At 35.4% G+C, this 24,952-nt stretch overlaps 2 protein-coding genes across 5 annotated transcripts in view; one reads left to right on the top strand and one right to left on the bottom strand.

Moving 5' to 3' along the window:
- LOC114357671 (protein lap4-like) overlaps positions 1 to 19,013 on the bottom strand; it is a 37,517-nt gene extending 18,504 nt beyond the window's left edge. For all 4 annotated transcript variants that reach the window (XM_028311409.1, XM_028311408.1, XM_028311407.1 and 1 more), the window contains exons 1-3: positions 18,687 to 19,013; positions 17,151 to 17,268; positions 4,610 to 4,778 (exon numbers count right to left, since the gene is read on the bottom strand). In XM_028311409.1, coding sequence (XP_028167210.1) covers positions 4,610 to 4,778; positions 17,151 to 17,268; positions 18,687 to 18,845 — 446 coding nt within the window. In that variant the 5' untranslated portion in view covers positions 18,846 to 19,013. The remainder of the gene's footprint in view (positions 1 to 4,609; positions 4,779 to 17,150; positions 17,269 to 18,686) is intronic.
- Positions 19,014 to 19,745: 732 nt separating this feature from the next.
- P5cr (Pyrroline 5-carboyxlate reductase) lies at positions 19,746 to 22,558 on the top strand. The gene is made up of 5 exons (XM_028311413.1): positions 19,746 to 19,902; positions 20,423 to 20,685; positions 20,886 to 21,122; positions 21,862 to 22,073; positions 22,424 to 22,558. The coding sequence occupies exons 1-5, from the start codon at positions 19,830 to 19,832 to the stop codon at positions 22,500 to 22,502; spliced, it is 864 nt and encodes a 287-aa protein (XP_028167214.1). The 5' UTR covers positions 19,746 to 19,829; the 3' UTR covers positions 22,503 to 22,558.
- Positions 22,559 to 24,952: the final 2,394 nt, after the last annotated feature.

The raw sequence follows: 24,952 nt of genomic DNA on the forward strand, positions 1-24,952 counted from the left end.
TAAAACGGGAAAGTATTTAAACTTCAGCTATCGCAGATATTAAGCTCTACGAGTCAGGTGTTACTTGTTCTCAGCTAAATCTTAAAATACCTAAGATTGATAGATATAGGAAGATATAATAAATAAAAAAAAGTCAAAACGCAAGTTATAATAGTCTCGTGCGTGACTGAATGCTGTACACGCGATGAAGGGTAACGCATTTTCTTACATAACTTTTCAATTCCTATCATTGGAGGTCCGAAAATATTTCTCATACAATTTGATACCATAATGATCATTCTTCATAAAAAATTTAAAACCTACATATTTAAAGACATAATCATTGATATTCATAATATCACTAATCATACACTTAGTTTTTACTAATATTTGTTTTCATATATTTTTCTATACTAATGATCGAAACTCATAATCATTCGAATAAATAACTATAATATTCATAAATGTGATGTATCCTAATATATGTTTTCATAAATTTATTACTCATAAGTGTATTTATCCATATTATTGAAATACATGATGTCTATATTCGTATTAAATCGTATTTTAATATTAAATTAATTTGAAATGGTCCAAAACAGGCAATATTTTGTGCCACAAAACTAACGTGACAGAAACGAATCGCTGCAAAACCGACTCCACGTAGTCTTGTCTGCCCTACCCCTAGAGTGTAATTTAAAAGCCGGAGGCGCGGAGGGAGGGCAGCACTCGCCCGCTGTAACGAGGCTCAGGCGCCCGGGCGAGCTGGAGCGGCTGAGGCTGGTCGCCGAGGCGCCGAAGGCGCCGATGGCGGTCCAAAAAGCCGAAGCTGCGGAAGCAAGCGTGGGTGCCTGAGCCTCGTTACGCAAGGGCGGAAGGGCTGCACATCCCGCAGCGCCGGAGACGACGAGAAACCAATACATGCTGCATGCTTGCTTTCATGCTGCATGCTCTGCATGCTTATCTACTCTATTAAATTATATATGATTTTTTTAAAGATACGAGTATGTCTGTTATAAAGTAAATTATTCTGAACAACAACATTATGAGTTGAAGTATGTTCTTAGTAACAACATTATTAATTAAAACAATATGATCAATGAATGTTATGAAGAAAAAAGATCTGAAAATAAAAATTATGTATTTTAAATGGTTCTTGGTAGTAACAGTATTGATAAAAAAATTATGATTACTAACTGTTATGAGCTCCGATGGTAGTAATAAAAATGTATGAATAAAAAAAGTATGAAAGATAAAATTATGAAGAGAGATTATTATGAACACAAATCGGTAGTAAGACAAAGAATAGGATTTAGAATTTTATGTGAGCCAATATAGAACCGCGATGAAGACTCGTTAGCCATCTAGTATTGCCATAAGCAAAATTTTATACAAAACCTTTTTATTTAACCACATAATAATTCATTTATCACAGATTATATGAACAGAAACTAACAGACACTGTCTGGAGTAAACAGCTTCATAAAGGGAAAAACATCCAAGTTATATTTACCAATACACAGGTTTTCTGGTATTACCGGTTACCGTGAGATAACGGGCGTGTCGTGTATTTTGACGCGCCTAAAATTGATTATCTCATTCACATTCTTAAACATTTTGTTACAAGACTTCTTACGCCATCTGTCTACTTTAACCCCATTTAATGTAAGTAGACAATAATTGTGTCTATGTAAGAAATAGCTAAAAATGCTTAATATAAAGAAAATTTTCCAATATCTCACATTTTTATCTACCGAGAATACGAATTCCAATATGTCTCAAAAATTGATTCCAGCGATAAGAAATATCTGCGTTCATTCGACTTCAAAGGTACAGTATTGACGTAAATATTAATTCACTAATCGAGTGCATATTTCCTTGAAATATCAAATAAACAAAACAATAACGAATTTAAAACACTAATATCAGCAGAAAACTATTGTTACTCAAATGCAAATTGTTAATTAATGTTCTGAACGTCAATAAACTCAAGTTGAGTTGAGTAGCGCTTTGATGAACTTCGTAGTTAATTTTAGTTGAATTAACGAATAGGGCGGAGTCAAATGAAAACACGATTAACATTGCAAAAGGCAGTAGTAATTGGAAACGAGTCCCAATTCCCAAGTAACAGTGCTTTGGAGTTTATCCAAGAACAGCTAATATTATAGCTGTATCGTTCAGAAATTCAATATTCATCAGAAATTAAACCAATCCCTTGGATCTTGAACTTCGTTGGACAGATTGCTTTATAGTATAATTACTCCTCGGTATCCAATTACTATTAGACGGGTCACCTCTGTCAACAATAATTTGGATTCATAACCTTTATATGGCCTTTGTTCGTTCACAAGTAAATGACCTTAATAAAACATAATATTATTAAGGAAAACAATATGAAGTATTAGTCATTGCATTAATCTACTTACAACAAACACAAGGCGGGTTGAAGTTTAAATAAAATAAAATAAATATTATGCATCAGTAACATTGTGTTTGTGAAAGTTGTCTCGTGAAACGTTACACAAATACATAGCTCAATTTATTGGTATCTTAATCCTTGACATTGTCTCGTAATCGTAAGCTAGTGTTCAAACTCTACTTTCTTAAATTATTACTGTAATACCTGACGCTTAATCACTAGCTAAGTAATTAATCCCTTCCATAACACAGGCACAATATCGGTATATCACTAACGTCCAAATAGATTATTCTTTTGCTCACAATAGGAGCAAACACAAATAATCGAGCTCAATGTAAAAGGTGTTTGTCGAGGCATCTATAAAAGGAACGCTCGGGGCAGTCCGTAACTTTCCAAAGGACTTTCGCTTTCGTTTACTGTAACTATGTACAATCAGTAAAGCTCGGTCAACGTACACACATCCTCACGAAGCTCATGTAATCGTAAATCATGACAAGCATTTCTTAACTCACACCAATGCAACGTAAGACGTAGTAAGACATGTGTAAGTTCAACTGGTTGCACTAGTGAACAAAAGCAGCGTGTTACATAACAAACGGAATTCGGAATTGCTTGTTCACAAACCAGCATGGTCTGTCATTCACGTGAATATATTGAAAGTTACATAGAACATACTCGATTTAGGTTTTAAGATGAAATATAATTTACCAAGTCACGTCTAAAATATAGTCATGTTGAAGGGCATGCAGTGCCTAAGAAGGTTTAAGAGAATGATGAATAATTTAAAACAGCAAAGTAATATTCATAACCTTGTGAATTTTTGAGCAGGGATTTGAGCCATGTGTTAGCAAATACCCAATCTCAATTTGATAAAGTGAATCTTATTTGGGGAAACATGCCATGAATGTTTAAATTGCTTAATTCTGCTTATTTTGAAATAAGGCACACTGGAATATCTTCTTTATCTTTTTCTTTCATATTGTAGATTTAGAAGTTGCTACTTGGCTATTTTATCTTACACATTTTCACATGACGATTCTTCAATCTAAGCAATTAAAATTTTATTAGGTGATATCATTTCTAGAGTTTAATGGAATTAGCCAGGGCCGGATCGTGAATTTGTGGGGCCCTGGGCTGAAACTTCTTATGACGTTGTCACGTAAAAATGTGACGTTGTCACGTAAACCGACTTTACATTTTTTTTTTAAATTATGGCCTACTTTTTAGCGGGATCTGGGGGCCCCTTGTAACCCCGGGGCCCTGGCCTGCAGCCCAATCAGCCCATAGGTAGAACCGCCCCTGGAATTAGCAATTTAAGAATTTCACAGCTCGACAACAGCACTTGCTTTTTCAGCTTGTAGGCCATTAAGATGTGCTCAAAAATTTGTTCAGAACTATAATTTCTGCTACAGTGGATGCCGTGCATACTTATTACTAAATGTATTAATTTTGTTAATCCAAATTTCTTCCAGCTAGGCTTTTTATGAAATGCATAGCCTACTATGAGCTAAAACAACATAGGCATATTGCAAGTCTTCACTTCATACTAACTAGCACATCGGGATTTAATAGAGTCAACTATGCGTTCTGTTCTAACGGAATTTACGGAACTAACTATACCGTGCTAAAGTTAAGGTTTCCTAACCTTGTCATGCCTTAGTAGAGTGAAGACTGTTACCTTTTTGCTACCTTTCTTCACCCCATATTGGCTTTTTCCTAAATGATCTTATGTCACAAGATTTTCGTGTCAACCACACATTTATGTTTTGGTTATGGAATCGCAAACAGCTCAAATCATTTTGCAGAATCAACATCGAAACTAAACGTATCTATAGCAATATAATAACAACGCGAAAGTATTCTGTCTGTAACGTTTTCACGCTTTTACTGCTTAACTAATTTTGACGCTACCGTTCGTCTCAATTTTAGGTCCGAATCGTTAAACGAAACCACATGAATTTATACTTAAAAACTGCTTCAAGTCTGTGTTTGCTACAAATTTTGTTAGCTAGTAATCTTAAAGTTCCCCTTTTCATTGTACAAGTAACAATCTAACACGATGAGAAGGAAGGTAGCTATTTAAACGAAGTTGATTTTAGCGTATATTTCGCGTGCGTGAATTAGGAGGCTACAGGAGCTCTTCACAGCCATCCTTTCCTCGTGATAGGTGGTCAAACTAAGCATACAACATTGGTAGTTATTTAAACGCACCTTCCAAAGTCGCTGGGCAAGCTGGTGAGGGACATGTCATTTAGCCCGAGGACGGTGAGGGCCCGCAGCTGGCTGAAGCCCGCTGGCAGCCGAGGAATGGGGTTGCTGCTGAAGTCCGCGATCTGAAGCGCTCGCAGCTTCTTGATGTCCTCAGGGATGTCGGGAATATCTGGAAGAATAACGAATGGATCACACCGTGGACTAGTCACTTGACGAATCTTCTTCTTTCATTAGCCCTCGCTCACTTATTGCACCATGGATTTCCAAAGGTCGAATAAAATAAATGCATGAGACGATATTAAAAGATTCAATAAGTTTTTGATTGATTAATTACACAAAATGGTTCTAAACTAAATGGATCATTTAAGAAAGAAATCCTCACGTAAACGATAATAATACGTTTAGCACGTATTTTGATTAGGTAGTTAAATAGTAGTAGTAGCGCAAGAAGAGCATTATGTCTGGCAAATATCTAAAGTCATATTTTGGGTTAAAAAATATGCGGTTTCGTAAAGGCGTCGGGGAGTTCTAGTATCGGGCTAAATGGATTCAGTTGCTGATAAGACATTATTAACGATTATACAAATTGTAAAGAGAGTAAATTTCGAGACAATCCAGCTCCCATATTGACCAAAAAATAATGATGACGTAAGCATGCACTGAAATTTCAATGCGAATAACATTGATCGGCCATACAAGGAGTTGGCGCTGAATCGTGATTCTGGCATAATTATGACACAGTTCACCAGACGAGGACCATTACGTAGCGGCGCATTGCTCGCTGAACAAGGGCCGTCGAAGGTCGATACAACATAATTGGCACATGGACACGTAAACATTGCTGTCCTGAAAATAATCCGCAATTGTATCGCAAAGTTTAAACAAAACATTGTGAACGATGTGAGAACAAGGCCGATGTAACTAGGTAACCACAACCAAAATTAAAACAAACCAACCGACGAGACGTCTCCGTGCGTTTGTTATGATAAAATTTACTTTCGTTCAAAGACTTGGTTGTAAATACGACACAACTACTATAATGTGCCCAATAATGTTACACATTGAGAGTATTGATAAAAAACAGGGCAAACAGATTACGTCTATTGGTTTCAATTGAAACCACTATGAGAAAGATAAAAATAAATCTATTGCTATTAAACACGATGTGCGTCAGTATTAAAAAGTTTTATGAGATTCATTCCTCTGAACAAAACGAACGCTTCATTTAAAGTTTGTCAATTGTGATTAATACTTTTAAATTCGGATAAGTTATCTCTCTTTTGCCTATCTGCGATTGATATGTTATGTATTTGGTTCAGTGTTAAAATTTAGGACACTTAGATATAGCCAATAAATTTTGCATACAAACCAGTTTTGAACATTTCTGAATTCATCTTCGTAGTTAATTAAGGTATTTTAGTGGATTTAACAGCGACCTGGATGAATTCGAATCATCAATAAATTAAGATTTGGGGTTTGATTATTCAAAAGGTCAAAACATAGTCTGCTACAGCTGTCGTTACGATAGCAATAACCATATTAACGGTTGTAACCGCTAACTGTACAGGCGCTCCGAAGTTCGCAACAACAGTAACTCGGCTGACGGATACACAAGTTCGCAGCTCACCCGATATGCATATTAACAATTACAGAACCGCTACGTTCGCGTGTACCGCTTACAACTTATTTAATCGATACACAAATCGATTAAACAAAGTAAAAATACAGTGGTGAGGGTTGAGATGATTACTTGAGTTAAAATTTTCACTGGCTCAATTCTGCCGTCAACAGTTAATGATGCAAGACTCAATTAATTTAATAACAAAACGATTAACAAAGGCACTGCTAAACTGGTTTTCTAATTTCACGATGGTAACGGTAGTGCGGCCCCGTTTCCGGTTTGGGGACGGACATTCCAACAGGCGTGTCGTCATCAATTGTCAAGCTTCAGAAACCGGAGGACTAGAGCGTTTGTTGATAGACTGTTGACCAAGAACAATGGCACAGTTTGTGATTGAACCAAATCGTCTTCACAGAGAAAGAAACAGGTCAAACGATATAAACGATTATGAATTAGATAAGCTTGCAGAAACGACCGATAAGATAAAACAACTGCAAATGACCAATGACGAAGAGATTGAGTCCTACAACACTACCTTGTTTACGTTAACGTAAATACGTCGGTCTGAATACGCTTTACGTAAATCGTAGAAAACATAGTATGAAGAAAGACAGCTTTTTTAAAAGTTACGTGCGGCGACGAAAAGGTTGAATGGTTTATGTTAGAATTTTTTCAAAGGGCACAAAGGGGAATGCCAGTGATGTGTGCTGAAGAGTGTCTATTTTAGGAGGTACGGACGGCTACGTGGAATATGTCTCTAAGTGCGCCGCGTTGTTTATGGACGGGGTGCAGTATGCATGGGCTACGGCTATTCAGAGAGTTAAGCCTGAGGCAATAGAACTTCCGCTGGGCTTTTGATACGGCTCTTAACTGTTTGTTTATTTACGGCACGGGCTTTGAATGTAAGTGCTCCTTTTTCTTAAACAATAATAAGTTGGAAGAGTTTAAAATAAACAAACTGTTCAATTTACGATACCTTTTTTGGTCTTGTTATTGTGTCGTGAGGAATCGTTTTGTAACCGAGCAAATTCATTTCGAAAGCGACGGCGCTGTGAACTTTTGAAATATTAAAGCCGGAGATGCTAATCAGTCAGACTACAGAAAATCAAAAGCAAAACGTAAAGCGAACCGATTATACTATATACTATACCTACTCACGGCCCGTTATTAAGAGTATGATGCGACGATACAGATTTGTTGCGTTTATGTTTTATACTGAGTATGCGGTTAGTTTTTTACATGATGTTTTAAGTATTGTCATCTATTGGGTGGGTAAGTATTTTCTTTTGTCAGTCCAGTAACTTTATACTTCCGAGTTCCGACCTTGCGTCAAATCCAGTTGTTCAGATTTTTTGCAGACTTATGATGTTGGTCCAATGAATGATCCAAGTTAGTGACCTTAAGCGCCGAACGCGAAATTTTCGGCATTTTTTTAGGCTTTGGAGATTTTAACCTATATCCAAAAAGTAGACTTCAGCTGTGTAAAATCAATAAAGTTTCTGAATATTTTACACAGCATTTTATGACTCCACATGCAAAGTTTCAACCACGAATGATTGACGGGTCTCAATTACACACATGTGTAATATCCGGTGATGGATACTACAATTTCTGTCCTAATCGGAGAGCTGGAGTTTAAGGGATAGTTCCGTCAGGTTAGTACCTACTATGTAGTTTAACTATTATTACATTGCAAATGAAAAAGAAGAACACACGCTAAGTAGCTACTAGACATAGATGTTTAGGTTTATGTATTTAAGTATGTGTCTGATTTTCAGAAGTCTTAAAAGCTTATATTTCATGAATAGCAGACAGGTAAACTGATAGGCACTTATAATATTGTAATTAATGTAATACAATAACTTAATTACTCTCATAATGCTATCGTCTCTATATTCCCGCCATTAAAGTAAGCGACATCTAAATAAACCTTGTCAATTTATATTAACAAGTCTCAAAGGAGCAGGGAAAATGACAATTTAATGCTACTACTTACATTTATTTAATGAACATGAAACCACTTAATAATCATCCAACTCCGCCTTTGTTTCTTAAACAAATCGCCTTTAGACAAGGAAACCGCAACTCCCAGCGTTGTTATACAAATATCTATTACCTACAATTTTCGCGACAATACGAAAGTCCCCGGTTAATTTGAATTTTCCGACATTGAGACAAGTCAGCTTTGAACAGTCTGAGGAAACCAATTTAAAAGGCAGTCACCGGCAACGATATTGATATCGTTGGTCACTTTACAAACCGTCAGGTTACAAAAAACTTAAGTTTTTTTTTATCCACAACGAGGAAGCTCTTGGCCTGTATCTCACCTGATGGTAAGTGATGGTCAAGCCGAAGGTGGAAGCGAGCTTCACCCGGAATCCTCAACCTCGGAGGAATCTCATCATCTTCACGGAGCTATCTTACCACTAACTGCCGGAACACAACAATACTGTTAACATTGTTGTTATGGCGACAGACTTAGGTAAGATGGTGGTAGCTAGCCAGGCGGAATTAGAACAAGCCCTACCACCAACCAAACCGAATAGAAAAATCTGCCACCACTGGGAATCGAACCCACCCACTAGGGACTAGTCTTTACTATCTCCTATAGTCTACACTAATATTACAAGGAGGTAAAGTTTGTGAGTTGTTTGTAGGACTCTCTGAAATTACCTACTGAACCGATTGTGACAACTCTTTCACCAGCAGAACGCTCCATATTATACCTAGATTACATATTATATCTTTCTGTGACCGACGCTACGGCGGAAAAGTGGACAACGTTTAAGTTAAGTTTACTAAAACACACCCATGTCCTATGGGACGTCTCAATTATCGTCCCAATCGAGATCTACGAGGCTTTTACTTTCAAGGTTGCATTCGAGAGGACATGGATTTCTTTATAACACCGATGATTACATACAAGTTACGCAGCGCATTACAATATGCGTTAGATTTCATTACGTGCCTACATAAAAAGCGACGAATGACGCGGCGCAACCGAGTAAGTGAATCAGCCTTATTTGAATTCCATGTACGTGCTGTTTTCTAGTCAACACGTGATTTTCTGCGTACATCATACACGCTTTGATTTGTTTTCTGATTTACGTGTAACATTATACGCGAACATGGAATACGTTGCTGAAAAGATTTTGAAGTGACAAAAAAATTTAAAGGATTTTTGCAAACAGCGATGAGAATATTCATAATGTAACTTTACTTAACTAATACGTCGGCACATCAAGTTAAACATTGTGGCATCTTATTTTAATGTAATAAGTGCGATTTTGAAAGAAAAACTTGTAAGCTAATACAATAATAATAATAATAAATATCCTTGGACATTTTACACTGCGCCTCTAGTCCCAAACTAAGCAAAGCTTGTACTATGGGTACTAGACGACGGGATAAACATACTTAAATACTTTTTTTTTGTAAATACATACATATTATACATAGAAAACACCCAGACCCGTCACAGAAATTAAAATTCATCATTTCAATTTCTGCCCGGCCGGGAATCGAACCTGGGACCTCTCGGTACGAGTCGGTATATGCAGTACGTCGTTCCTAATATGATTTAATACCTGACAGAACTATTAACATTATGGCTGAGTTGCATCTCCTAACTTTAACGGTAACTATAACGATAACCGGTGCTTTTTGTATGGTGGACAGATTTTTGATGTTTGTTAAAGTTAAAGTAAGATGGTGCAATCCAGCCTAAGCGTTGTAAATGCTGATTGGTAATGTTAAGAAAATTCTGAAAGATTTTCCTGAAATATCCCCAGCAAATTAAGTGCCACGCCCATTGAGCAAGTAATTTAGACCATTTGATATGCAGTTAGTTCGCTACAAAGGATTTGAGTTTGAAGCTATTGTTAGTTCGTACGACTAACTGTAGGAAACATAACGAATTCATACTAAACGTAACGGGGAAATCCACACAGTAAGTCAACATTCTCAAGCTTCGAGTGCTATAACAAGACGTATGTTTTTGCTCGTAAAACCTTCAACAGTACAGTTACAGGTTTTGTAGGTCGCAGCCTGCACAAACAATGGATGGCCGATAAGGGCTATTAATGTGAGCTGCAGTAAAAGTTATAGTCGCCGGTGAGGCGGCGGTCTCGCGTGGCTTGCCACCGAGTGGAATCCCATTATGGCGTTATTGAGTTGTACGAAGCACAAAGCGACGAGCGAACTGAACTGTGCTGCGCTGATCGTATACCTAGCAATTATTTTATATGTCACTGCGAATGGTGGACATTGATGATTGCTTTATTTTCCAGTAACCTGTGTGTCGTTTGGAATCGAGTCTTAGTAAGTAAGTAAAAGTACTCCATTATAGACCAGTTTTAATTCGAGTGTACATATAAAACGAATTGGGTAAATAAAGAACAATAACATTGACAAAATCTACAAATCGTAGCGACTCAAATAAAATAGATGAAAAGAAACAAAAAGTAGAAAACGGAGTCTAAAAGTCCAGAAACATAATAATATCATTAGACGAAGCTCTCAAAGGAGACAAGATACCAATTAATTTAAAGGTGAAACAAGAATAAACAGGGTCTTGCGCAAATTCACTTTGGTAGTACAAATCGTTATCGTTTACATAAAGAGTGGGATGGTAAGGTGTTACTTTAACCGAGTTTTAATTAAGTTTTATCGCAACGCGTCATTACCTTCATCGACACAAGTACCCTTAAGGTATAATCGGAAACTGTACTCTATTTCGCGTACTACTTATTCGACTTATTGGAAAAAGCTCGAAAGCTTTAAAACATCCCTCGTTGCCTAGCAATATTAGTAACTGCGAGCATCATGATGGCAAATAAAATTACGCGTAGATAGCATTTCATCTCGCTATGAAATCGATGTAATTTGATATTTACTCAAAACAAATAAGTCGATCAATCTGAACTGACAGAGATTCTATCGATGCTCTCAAGTCGAATTTCAATTATTCTTGTAAGATGACGAGGCAGACATCAGAAATCAGAAAATTATATTTCCCAAGACAAAAATCTTTATTACGCATTTGAATTTGCACCGAGAAAGTGTCGCAAGTGGATCTCCTTTACTGCAATTTAGGTATGAAATCGTTTTTAAGTCTTCGTTACGTGTGAAGAACCTGCATCACAAGATGATATCCTACATAAATCTGTGAAGCGTAAATGGGATCATTGTCAGTGTTTGTGCAACAGATGCCATTGTTCGGTTGCCTAATTAAAGCCCGCTCTCGTTTCTGAAGTTTTGTAAAATACACCGTTACTTTTTCATAACTTTCAGTCAGAGCTATGGGAGTGCGAAAACAAAGCTAACAGGTGGAAAATAACTGGAAAACAGGTAAACAAGAAAATTGTATAACAAAACTATTCCTCAATTAACGTTTTATATTGGAAAATAAAGTTCGAAAAACTAAGCAAGATGCTAGGCGGGTAATGTAAACAGAACTGACGATTGATCGTTCACAACGCTTGGAACTAACCGTGGGAGATTTTTACAGAGATAAATATTTGATAGGCAATTTTAATTCACGTACTGATTCATTATAAAATATACACGCACTTTAAAACTGCCTTGCAGTTTCTGTCGAGTCTCAACACAACTGATAATATCATTTCGTTAAGCGTTACGTAGCTCGTAAACAACAACAAAATTTTAAATTATCCACACGTAATATATATGTAACCAAACCGGTTCAGAGAGTGACCTCACTGTCTGGTGATCCGAACCGTTGGGCGAGTGCGACTTTCTGTTGGAAACGGGCATGGGTTTTGAAATATGAATATCGAATGTTACAATAAAGGGTAACAATTAAAATGTGTGGAATGCATGGGAGCGATGTGCTCTGGCACGGATCGTAAGCGGGTCGGTACGGGCGGTGCGTGGGAGCCGCGGGACAATGGGCCGGTTCAACAGCCGACTGATCTGCTCCGAAGCACCCGACCCGACTTCGAGTCTAGGGCTCATTGGAAGCGACCTAGCGACAGGTCGATGCGGGCTGAATCTTACATTGTACAGAAAACTGAGATTCCCTTTTACGCCAGTAACCAGTTAAATAAAACAATGAACTAAACTGTAACTGCGAACATCGCTAGGATAGTTCGTGATAAAATCCAATTTGACTCTTGAACACTTCCAAGTCCATGTATGTTGACAATATATTATGGGACTACATTTGCATAGTGATGAGGTGGTATCGCCCAAGTTCTCAACCCTAATGTATGGTTCCTAGATAAAAAGTTGTGTACATAGCTTGTGTCTTTTCCATATCTATGTATTAACAAATACTTGCCTAACTAATTATAATATGAAAAACGTAAAAATGGCTCTTACTTAACAAAACCGTAAAGAATGTAGTCTGTTTTGTTTTCCAAATAAATAAAATATTATCAAACAGATTGATAAGGTGCACTTAATTTAACGTATCAGTTGCACTACGAAACTACTGTAAATTTTATCATTTTATTTACGTATGAATCGCATTCCTCCAAAGCCAGATAATGTAAAGAATGTGAAACTGAAAGCTTTAGAAACAGTGTTCCGATACGCGTTCCGTGTGGTGATTAATGAACGTAAGTAATTAGTGTTTTTCATCGTAAGCGAATAGTTGTATTTTGTATATGGTTGAGAAATAAATTCATGTCTGCTGTAAATCTCAAGAAGAATTGCGAAACTTTGTACTGCTAGAGTGGTAGAGCGCCCGACGGAAGGTGGTGTTTTATGTAAACGAGGTCAAAGCACGAAAGTCGGTGATACTACAACTCGGGAATCGTACAAGCTAGGTTTTACATTTAACCGATGAGAACCACAATTCGCCCTCCATAAAACTTTTAAATAATCCTACATAATATACGGGCAATGAACGTCAAATAATGTTCCCCAGAAAAAAAATTAAACGAACATTTTATGTCGTTTTGCAGGATATCGTCAAATCAAAGAGTTTCATTGGAACAAAGACGGAATAATATTTTAATCGGGTCGATTTTATGCATCAGATGCAAATTCACATCACTCGTGGCGCAAATTCATTCATTTCATAAAGCAGGAAAAGCTCTATTGTTTCAAATTGGAGTGTAGAGCGTTTTAACTGTACTGTGCAGTGGTCGGACTGATGCTGGGCGCAACAGGAAATCTAGTACATCTACACGGGTCGCTGATATCGCATTCGAATCACTAACCGTGACGTCACTTAATAATTTTACAATTATTATACTCTACGTAAACTCTTCGACGATAATATTGGATACTCCGGCAAGACAGTAAAGGCCATGTGATGGTCACGGTAGCCATGTGTCATTTCTACTGATGCGTTTGATGTATCGTATTTATCATGTGGAATATTGATAAAGGGAAGGGATGCCCTCTGGGGCATCCCTCCCAACACACACACTCTGGTGTGTCGATATTGTATTACAATTTAGTAAAAGCGTACCCTCGTCAATAATCTAATGAACTGTAAGTCAATGGGCTTCCGTCAACGGCCCTTTTGTTAAAAAAATCCTATAAAAAGCTCCGTAAATAGACTTTCTTAGAATAAACAACATGACTGTTTATTGGTGCTCCGATGATTAAAGGCCAATAAGAAACTTTCAATAGGATATTTATGGCTTTTGTAGAAGAACTTATGCTCCATTTACCGGGATCGTGCTCATTCGCATGAAAAACTCTTCGGAGCCTTTATATTAAAATCTTTTACTGATTAAGTGTTAGTACTTGGGTCTTTGTAATATAGAGGTAGACATCGCAACTTTCGTCTCTACAATGGTTAATTATTTGTAATTCTATTTTTAAACACCATTGTTCGATGCTTACTTCAGCTGCCCCAATAAAGATTGTTTGGTTAATTAGCAGACTTCGCGAGCGGTGCCTCAGGTAGCCTTCTAGTGTGAGAAGTGAGAACACATTCTTGTACAATGATACTCAATGTGCACCCGATGACGTCAAGTCTAGCGGTATCTACGTATTACCGGTACAAGTCACAAAAGACATGCCAATTTTTTGCATTAAATAAAAGCGACATGCTCAATGCAAGATTCACTTGAAAATATTTTCAAATAGAAACGAGAAACTGTACAAAAATATATTTAAGACTATAAGAATAGTAAGAATACACTATGAACACTACAATACCACAGCCGAATAAATCCACATTTAAGTATAATTATTAGCTCATTTTGTTCGAGTAAAATTTTAGGATCTTTCAGTTAATTGATTCAAAAACTGACGATGTGCAAATACTTTTCATTTTTGTTATCACACATGGTATTTTTACTCCGAATCGACCTGACATTTACATAATTTTTTTATCAGAAAACCATATTTTTGAACCAAATTTCAATTTCATCTACTATTTTCTGATATTTAAAGTCTGTGACAGAAGGGTAGCTCTACTTGAAAATGTGTACGGAACCATTATCAAAATTGTAGTTCCTGATCCACTTGCACCACACAAGTTTCGGAGACCTCGCCGACGGCATTAAAACGGTATCCATCTGTGTCGCTGCAAACAGCGTTGTACATGTTAGGTGTACATATTTGATTTCAGTGGTCTTATTTCTGTAAATGAAATTATTTTACTCTAATTAGTTAATTTAATTTGCTAAAAATGCAGGTATCATCGCATAATAGTAATAAATTATTCACTTACAGTTGCAACGATAGGATTAGGAATGATCATATCGAGATCTATCTCAATTTGCAAAAACAAAATGTTTCCCTGTCTATTAAAAAATTGAAAAGTTACTTTGGAATCTCTTCTAAGCCGAGTCCGTTCTACGAAAGGATTTAATTTACTGTGTACCGTAAATACATCTTAATAAAATGATCTTACTTAGTTGTTCAACCATTCCCAGTTGAGCTACAAATTATTGCCCAGTATTATGTTTATGGGCAAATAATAAGTATGTTATTGTTTAAATTAACACCCGTTGGTGATGAATAAAATGTAATGATGAATTCATAATGGGAACTAACTGTTCAGCTGCTCTGAACAGCGGGAGATTATTATGCACGTTGTTGATGTCGCGCTCGTTACCGCATTGTTGAGTGCTCGCACAAATAGTGTGCAACTTTTTGTGTAAGCACAAAAGCTAAGCGTTAGGTTTTGTATTGCCCCGCTATTATGTTATCTGCTGAAAAAAGCCAGCAGCCGGCAATAGCAAAAACCGTGATGCAACGTACTTCGAAACGATTGCCGCGTGTTCGCCTATTGAAATTTCTTACAAGAAAATTGTACAATGATTAAATTGAACTAGTAATCATGGCTAAGTGACTGAGACCGGTACAAACGACAACTGCGCAATAGAGCCGTGTTTAATTAACAAATTATGTAAGTAATGAGAAGGTTCATTTTCATTCTACAAAGATGTAAAAATATAGGTACTCCATCTCCAGAAAATACTGATTGGCATGTTAGAAATTATAGGAAGCGCTTTAAAAATGTAAGGGAAAAATGTCGTCAAACTGAATTTGTGACTAATCGATGTATGATGAAGGTAGTGATTTATCGGTCGTAATATCTTTAAAAGTAACATTTGTATCTGACTGAAAAAGATCGATTTATCGTTCTAAAAACTTTTAAATACAAAATTAGTTTACCCGTACCTACATTTATTTTACACAAACGTCAGTTTCACAAATTTTATCTTTCGAGGCTTCAGAGGGTAATGAAGAGTCAATCAGATATCTTCGATGTCAATAAAACATAATATTGCATTGTAAACTTATCTTATTGCAATGTATTAGGTCGAACGACGAGTAAAGGAAGGCTTTAAGCGGAGATTTGCAACCGCGTGCGGCATTCGCATTCGAAGCGAGGTCGGCGGAAACCTCATACGCGGCAGTGCAAATTGCTGTCCTCCACACAACCATCACACTTCTAATGCGAATACGGCTTCGTGCATACGACCATTGACAATAACGTAAACAGAGATTTGTTTATGTAGGTAACTAAAATAGTTTCGCATAAAGTTAACTCGAGTGATTCACTCATTACTGACAATTAAAAAATTACATTAGCCAATAAAGTCATTAGCAGTCGCTTTGCTGATTCATTGTTTCACTAATTTATTTATGAGCAGACCCATCATGAATTATGCTATTTTTCTTATAATGACATCAATATGTACTTTGAAGGAAGCTATTATAAAGACAATTAAAAAAATGATTAATTGATGAGTTATTATTGCAATTAATAAGTGAATGTGTTAGGAAGTTAGGAATCATCCTTTTATACAATCGTAAATCAGTACCCAACATGATATTTTTAGCACATAAACAATTAGTTCGTTATCACTCGGTTCAGAAGTATGAAAGGGTGATAAAATTTCGTAAAATAGTTATTTAGTAAAGAAACATCCGTCCATCCATTGACGACAGTTTAAAAGGATGCAGTGTCTGAAATTGGCAACATAAAAGTAATGAATAATGTTTCACCAAATTATTATCACACCTGCATCGTACGCGAAACTATGGAACATGTCGGCAGTCCAGACGTTCCTCGCATACAGATTACTAATGGCTCAGTTACACCATGTGGGAAATTGACCGAGACAAAGCGCGAGCACGCACATCGAAGTTGGGCGACACACGGCGAAACTAACAGAAGTGCGTGTTTACACTATGCCCGCCTAGTGTAACTGCGCCATAAGAGCTGATGGGGACAAGCTATGTAAGGTGCAATGCCTTTTCGGCAAATTTAGGAATGCTCACGCATCCGGCTATCATTGTTTATGGGTTACTTAGTAAAAAAAAATACCATGGGATGGAGTGAGTCTATACTAGAACAGCGGGAATTAAAGAATAACTGGGCAAATAATTTCAAATATCGTAATATTGGTTTTTATTGACCCTTGCATGAGCGTTAGCTACGGATGACCTGAAAAAATGTGTAATTAAAAATGTTTTACTTACCATTTCGAGATACATCTAGCTCAACTAAGTTTTCAAAATTCTGAATATCTGGTGGGAGTTTGTGAATTTCATTATCACTAAGCCCTAATCTTCTGAGTCGATGTAGCCTGAAGAAATTCTGAAAAAAAGAAATTAGGGATTTGTAAGCCTAGTCAAATACCTATGATGACTAACTTAAGAAAGATAAAGGGTTTACTTAGTAAAATAAGCAAATAGACTTAATGGTAGGATTGGAACAAGATGGTGCAATGTAAGCCTAGGTGCAGACCGCCAACTTTTAGTTGGCCAATAGTTGGGCCTGATTTTAATTTGAATGAAGAATCGACCGATACCAAATCGGTGTAATGGGCGCACATCGCATTTCATACATCTTCATACACAGATTAACACAAATTGGTGGTCCTAGGTTAAGAGTTCAAGAATTATTAAAAGCAAAAGCAATTTTATGTTTTTAATGTATTTTCTTCACTCAACTTAATTAATACCTGCCTTGTTATGCATAAATAAATAAAAAGAAAATATTATGGAATTTATCTGTGTTTTTATTTAAATTGTAAAGTAATTTTTTAACATTCCTTAATGACATTATTATTATTTATTTAATTGGAATTTTGCCAGTGATGTCTGGATGTTTGTTTTCTTTCACGCAAAAACTACTGAACGGATTTTGATGAAACTTTACAGTATTATTGTTTATGACCCAGAATAACATATAGGTTATAATTTATGACGATCTGTGACAAACGAAATTTCACGCGGGTGAAGCCGCGGGCAAAAGCTAGTTTTACAATGTTTTATCGGTTACCATTAAAACGGTAAATATTATTAATAATTACAATCTAAATGAAGGCTATGGTAGTCACAACTTCAAGAGTTACAAATTTTGGATCAAACAGCTCAATTTGTAAACTCTTGGTATCGTCCTAGGTCACCTGGATAAATACACTTTTGTTTTGGTGTGTCCCTGGGACCTATTGAACTTAGCTCTTTATCCTACTAATATTTGTGAGTATGGATGTTTGTTACTCTTTCAGGTGAAAACTACTGCATGGATTTTGATCAAACTTTACAATATTATTGTTTACACATCAGAATAACCAAATACTGAATCATTTTAAAAATAAATCATGTCATTGTGTGAAAAATCGTACATTTAGACAATCTGAAAGCTGTAACCTCTTGTTTTGTTGATATTTCAGGTACTTAATTGACTACAAGTATTGTTATTATTCCTATTGTATATTACTGTGTTAGAACAGTCGTCTATCAGTATGCATATTAATTTTATCAATAAATCCGTTAATTAACAGGTGGCTCTTCAGTTTCAGATGAAAATCATGATAACAAAGTAGGTACCGATTCTTGTAGCAGAACGACATCGAGGTTACATGTATTTCTTTCAAAGAAATATTGTTTTATCACGATAGTTTACATTTTGTGGGAGATGGAGATAAAACATAGGTGTTATTTACACACAAGTACTGATGGTAAACGCCCACGTCAAAACTTGACACATAGGTTACGATAAAAATTTACCTTCGGCAAATCCCGTATGTGATTGGCATCCAAAAAAAGTTCCTCCAAGCTTCTGGAATATCGCAATATGTCTTCAGGTACGTTTGGCAAAGAGCAATGCCGTTTGTCTACACATTCCACTTGGCGATTACATTTGAACAAAGGTATACACCGAAACATGTTGGACACTACACTTCAAACAAACTATGTATTGTTAAAGCACTAGAACGACACATATTTGAGCACGTCGTAAGTTTTAACACTATTTCATTTTGATAAACTGATTGTTAATCAAAATAATCGAAAAAACGCGACTCGCACCTCACCCTTGTAAACGAAGCCACAAACTGTCAGTGTTGCCCGATGAGTAAAATAATTACCACGAAAAAAATAATTTGCTTTTTAAATCCTATGTATGGACTCGGGGCTATGGCTTTTTGCTCACCGGGCGGTTCGATTTCAAGTTTTTAAGCAGAAGTACTTTGTAGTTGGTGTTGTTATTTGTAACTTTATACCGTAATGTCATCAAAGAGAGAGTTTGGCATCTTTGGCATCCCCCCCTCCATGTCCTTGCCATGATCACAAATAATTGTGTTCCTACTAAATTTCTTCTAAATCGGTTCAACGATTCTTGAAATAACACCATTTCATAAAATAATTGGTCACATCATCATAACGTGATCAATTTTACGATTTGGCCACGATATAAATGCATATTAGTGTTAAATTTGACTTTATACTTATTAATCAATAAACTTAAACGAGAAAAATTCAATAAAAATAAAGAAAAGATACCAATTGAAATAATTATAAAATTATTTGTTTTCACCCGATGTAAACACCCACGGGTGGAATGAAACGGGTTTTTATTGGGTTTTTACCCTCATGTGGGTTTTTACCCGGGTGGAGAAACCCATCTCTAGTTATATGCGTTTACTCTTATTGATGTCCCAGCCCATTCAATGGTCCAAGTCCGTAATTTTTTTTTAAAATCATATGACGTTGACAGCTGTCATTTTTGACATTGACATTTTCATTTCACATTCCATGCTTTTGGTCTCTAATCCATATCTGTGCTTTTGGTGGTGGTTTTGTATTTGTTGTATTCGAAAATTAATCAATAAATTAATGTTTTAATGAATTAAATTACAGTGAAAAATAAAAATGGAATATAATTTAGGTTTCATTGGAGGAGGTAACATGTCTACCATTATTTTTAAGGGTATTTTGAGGAACGGTAAGTTGTTTTCATTTTAATTTTACATAAAATTGAAGATTGAACGAATATATCCGGAAGAATAGGCAATATTTGTAAAAAAAAAATATAACAAAAACTACATTTCATCTGGTTTGTTGTGAAAGCTGAATCAAGTTCCTTCTAGCCCTAGCTCCTAGCTAACATATTTTGTTGATGCTGCTAATAATAAATGAAACGTGACGAAACCTTCGAATTGGTTCGCTTTGATTAGTGTGTCTATAACTGAAGGCAAGGACAACATACAACATATTACCACGACTGGCTTTAATGTATTTTACTCATCCACAGTTAAGTAACTATTAATTTTGTAAATAAAGATCTCTATGTACCCTCATCCACGTTTTAAGGAATGTAAAATCTTAATGCATTAAAGAAAAAGTTTGTACTTTCGCAAAGTAGCATGTTCTTATCCAGTTCCACTAAGATTTTGTAATTTTATATCAATAAACATGCAACCACCTTAAACTCATCATTCTACAAAAATGTATTTCAATTTCAGATACTCATCCAGCGTCACAGACATGGGTATCAGGGCCTCATCCAGAAAACCTGGAACATTGGAAAAAAATGGGTGCAAACGTCACCTGTAGCAATGGGGAGGTGTTTGAAAAATGTGATATAGTTTTTCTAGGTGTAAAACCAGCTATGCTTCATGAAGCTCTTAAAGATGTTGGTGATAGCTTATCTCGTAGATTTGTAGACAATCCAGATCTGCTAGTAATTTCTATGCTAGCTGGAGTTAATTTGGATAGTCTTCAGAAGGTTAGTTTTAATAATGTATGTTTAATAGTATGAATCAGTTAAGAAAGACAATTAATAATAATTCATTAAAATTGTTCTAACAGTATAATTTGACTTATATTATTATGTTACATGAAAAATATTTTTAGATTTGTTTCATAATTAATTTTTAGATCAAAGAATCATTCATAATAAATACTTAACTCTATAATAAATTTCAGGCATTCTCAGCTCTAAATCTACAAAAAGATGTCAAGAATTTCATAAAGATTGTCCGCATTATGCCTAATGTTCCTATGGCAGTGGGCTCAGGAATCAGTTTATACTCTTACAACCATCTTGGGGGAAAACAAAAGAGTGAAATGGTCAGGCTGTTGCAATGTTGTGGTAGCTGTGAAGAAATACCAGAGTATTTGATGGACTCCTTAGGGTCACTGACTGGCTGTGGTCCAGCCTATGTAAGTGTTTTTACTAAGGCTGAGTTGCACCACCTAACTTTGACCATAACTTTAATAATAACTGGTATTTTTTTATGCAGTTAGACAGATTTTTGACGTTTGGTAAAGTTAAAGTAAGATGGTACAACCCAGCCTAACATTTCTTAGCATGTTAGTTCTAAATACTAGATTGCAATGACAATAGAATATTGGATAATACCAAATGAAAAATATTGTTAACACAAGAGTGGTGTTTCCTAACACAAGTAACTCTATGCTTAAAAGGAAACTCCACACCCTGTATGCTTTATGTGCTTTGTAATGAAATAAAATATTGTATTTATATTTTATTTTATTTAACATACCAACAACATTACATAAGTAATTACATGAAAATCTTACATATAGAAGTTTAGTTTGTATCTTAGCATGTTAGTTCTAAATACTAGATTGCAATAACAATAGAATATTATTATTGGATAATACCAAATGAAGGGAATAAGAGATCTTTGGCTTAATTTTCACAATAGAGATTGGAATATAAATATTGTTAATACAAAAGTGATGTTTCCTTTCTAACACAAGTAACTCTACGCTTAAAAAGAAACTCCAAACCCTGTATGTTTTATGTACTTTGTAATGAAATAAAATATTGTATTTATATTTTATTTTATTTAACATACCAATAACATTACATAAGTAATTACATGAAAATCTTACATATAGAAGTTTAGTTTGTATGCATTTTCTTTTTTTTTAGATTTTCGTAATCATTGAAGCATTAGCCGATGGTGCGGTCAAACAGGGTGTCCCCCGAGCGATGGCTCTCCGCAACGCCGCACAGATGGTGATGGGAAGCGCTGCTTTGGTGCTCGAATCCAACAAGCACCCAGCTCAACTGAAAGACGAAGTGTGCTCTCCTGGTGGATCTACTATATGCGGCGTCAGTGTATTGGAGGAGGGTAGATTGAGGTACTTATTATCATATTTTTATCATGACATTTAAAATAACTAAGCCAAAAAAAACTTGGTCGTGTCTCTCTAAACACTCGACATTGGCAAAACCAGTGTGCTGTAAATTCGCACCATTGAAGCCATTAGACAGAATAATAATAAAAAACTTTGTGTATGATAATGGTATGTTTTGGACACCTTCTGTGACCTTAATTTTTATTTTACTTTGAAGTTAAGGCAAAATCTGCTTTGAGTTTTAGTTACGATTTTTTATTTCGAATTTCAACATCAATATAACTTAAAAAATGCATTTTGTGTATTTTATAAAATCAGTCCAGATGCAAATTTATGTTTTTTTCTATTTACAGGTCAACACTGATAAACGCATTGGAAGCATCCACTAATAGGACCAAAAAACTGGATCCTAATGCAGCTAATTCAAAATAGTTTAGAATTCAAGCTAATGGTAATAATAACATATAATCCATATCTGTAGGTAATTGGAAGCCAGAAAAAGCTTTGGTGTTAAAAATAGTTATCAAAACAATCAGCCACACACATTAGTTTGAAAAGTAACTATCAAAAAGTTATGGTTATTTTTTAGTTATACCCCTTTATGCTTGAGATTTTATTACTATGGTACAAATAACTATTTACTTATTTAAAACATTTTTGATCATAAAAAATAATGCTGTACAAAAGGCGAAATTATACTTACTTGGCATATTCTATTTATTCATAACCCCTGGGTCACACATCGTAATAACCCGAATATTCACGCTATTTCAATGTGTGAGTATTCGCGTATACTTCGGTGCTGTTTTGCAGTCGCAGGACTTCGCTCCGCTGTCAAATCAATGTAGCCCGAATGTAAACGCGATGTGTCCACAGGGGTAAAAAACATAATTGTATCATCACTTCTTGATGTGGTGTTTACAGTAAATGACCAGTGCAATCAGTATTAACTTCTTCGTTTAAAAGGGAAGGATCTGTATTATTTATTTATTTAATATCTCATGTATTATTCCAATTAGTCATATTTAATGTAACTGCACGTATTAGATACGGGTCTGTTTGTAAGGCTCTCTATCGAATCTCTTATTTGTTATACTCTAACTTGCGTGTTGTCTTTTGTTTTGTTTTATCCTATACTCGTACATACGTCGAGATTGTGTCCTCTATTTATTATTGTTATCTTGATCTGAGATCATCTTTTTAATTTAAGCTTCAGAAACTTTGTTATTAAGCATAATTATTTTGATTATGCACGAAAAACATTCTAATTAAATAATAAAAAGCTGAATACAAACGTGAAAAATCTTTCATTATTTTTCCGAAAAAAAAAGAAGAACATAAACCCAAATCCATCAGTATATCAAATGATACGATTTAATATGATATTTTAGAATTATAAAAGTCTTTCCTACTTTTAAGTAATGCGAAAAAATAAAAATAAGTCATGTGCTAAATAATTTATTTTATTAGGTACCAAATGAATAATTTCTTACACAGCATACAAATTAAACAGTCGAATAGAGCCTCACAATTATTTTAATCGCGCGATAAATAAATAAAGCGCCTTAGAGTGAAACCTCGGGAATGCAGTTTTTCTCATATTAATGCATTTCGGACAATCTTACAGAATGTAACAGTTACTTTCTGGATTTAAAACACTGGATTTTACACAAGAGGTTTTCACTCTAAAGCGTCGATATTGACATTTCAATTTGTGGTCAACTTGTAACGTTGCAATTTTTGCTGTTTTTTCACAAATTAATATTTCTTCTCAATATTCTGATTTTGGATACCACTAGCGACATCTATTGGCGTGATTTAGAATTAATTTGCAATAGATGGCGCTTTTTGCTCAGTTAATTGAAATATACTTTGATGAAACATTTCATAATGTTTTTATTGTGGTTATTCTATTTTTTAATAGAATATTTTCAGTGTTCAGGAGATTGTTTTCATCATGGTTTTATTAGTACAGTATTTACTTTCTGTTATCGATTATTGTATCTGGCTGGTAATCGCTGTTCCAATGCCTTAACGTTTTTATGATTAAAAATATATTTTGAAGTTTCTGTGTGGTCTATTGAAAATAAAAGAATGGCGGCGATTGCCTTCGTAAGATCGTAAAAACTGTGTTTAATTTAATATCACAAAGTAAAACTTAAAACTCATATTCGCTACATGGTAGCAGAGCGTAGTTCCTCAAAATGGAGGTGCGATATGAGGAAGTAAATAATATTGTGCGCCTCGTGGACGCCGATTCATATTCCATGTGGAAATTCCAATTTACCATACTACTAAACAGTTATGGTCTGATGGACGTAATACAACTACAAGATGAAAAACCTAATGAAAAACAAAGAGTTGTGGACGTCAAAAGGGACGCACAGGTACAGAAAATCATTGTTCAAACAATTGATAAGCGACATATACCCTTGATCATGTGCATGAAAAACGCTAAAGAGATGTATGACAAACTCGAGTTCATATTTGAAAAAACATCCGGTGAGCAAAAGTGCAATTTGTTACAAGAGTTCTACAAGTATACGTTTGATCAGACGAAAGACATCACGTATAACGTTTCAAACATACATAACATTGCCCAAAAGCTAAATTCACTAGGAGAGAACATCCATGAAAATATGATAATATCGAAGATACTTTCGAGCTTGCCACCAAAGTGGAATTATTTCATCACTGCTTGGGATTCAACCCCATTGACAGAAAGAACGTTAAATCAACTAACGTCAAGACTGTTATCGGAAGAACTGAGACAGAATAAAGAAGATGTCATGACCACAACAGTAGCATTTAGAGCACAAACAAGAAAATATCAGAAATTTGAAAAGAAGTGTTCGATATGCAAAAAGAACAACCATACTGAC

Source organism: Ostrinia furnacalis, unplaced genomic scaffold (genome assembly GCF_004193835.3).
Source record: "Ostrinia furnacalis isolate ACB-3 unplaced genomic scaffold, ASM419383v2 OfSCF3322, whole genome shotgun sequence".
Classification (NCBI taxonomy): domain Eukaryota; kingdom Metazoa; phylum Arthropoda; class Insecta; order Lepidoptera; family Crambidae; genus Ostrinia; species Ostrinia furnacalis.

Bases quoted from the DNA above. Each gene is read 5' to 3' on its own strand.
- P5cr (XM_028311413.1), top strand. From the start codon at position 19,830: ATGGAATATAATTTAGGTTTCATTGGAGGAGGTAACATGTCTACCATT. The intron at 20,686-20,885 runs GTTAGTTTTAAT...AATAAATTTCAG, and splicing joins ATTTGGATAGTCTTCAGAAG to GCATTCTCAGCTCTAAATCT. The intron at 21,123-21,861 runs GTAAGTGTTTTT...CTTTTTTTTTAG, and splicing joins CTGGCTGTGGTCCAGCCTAT to ATTTTCGTAATCATTGAAGC.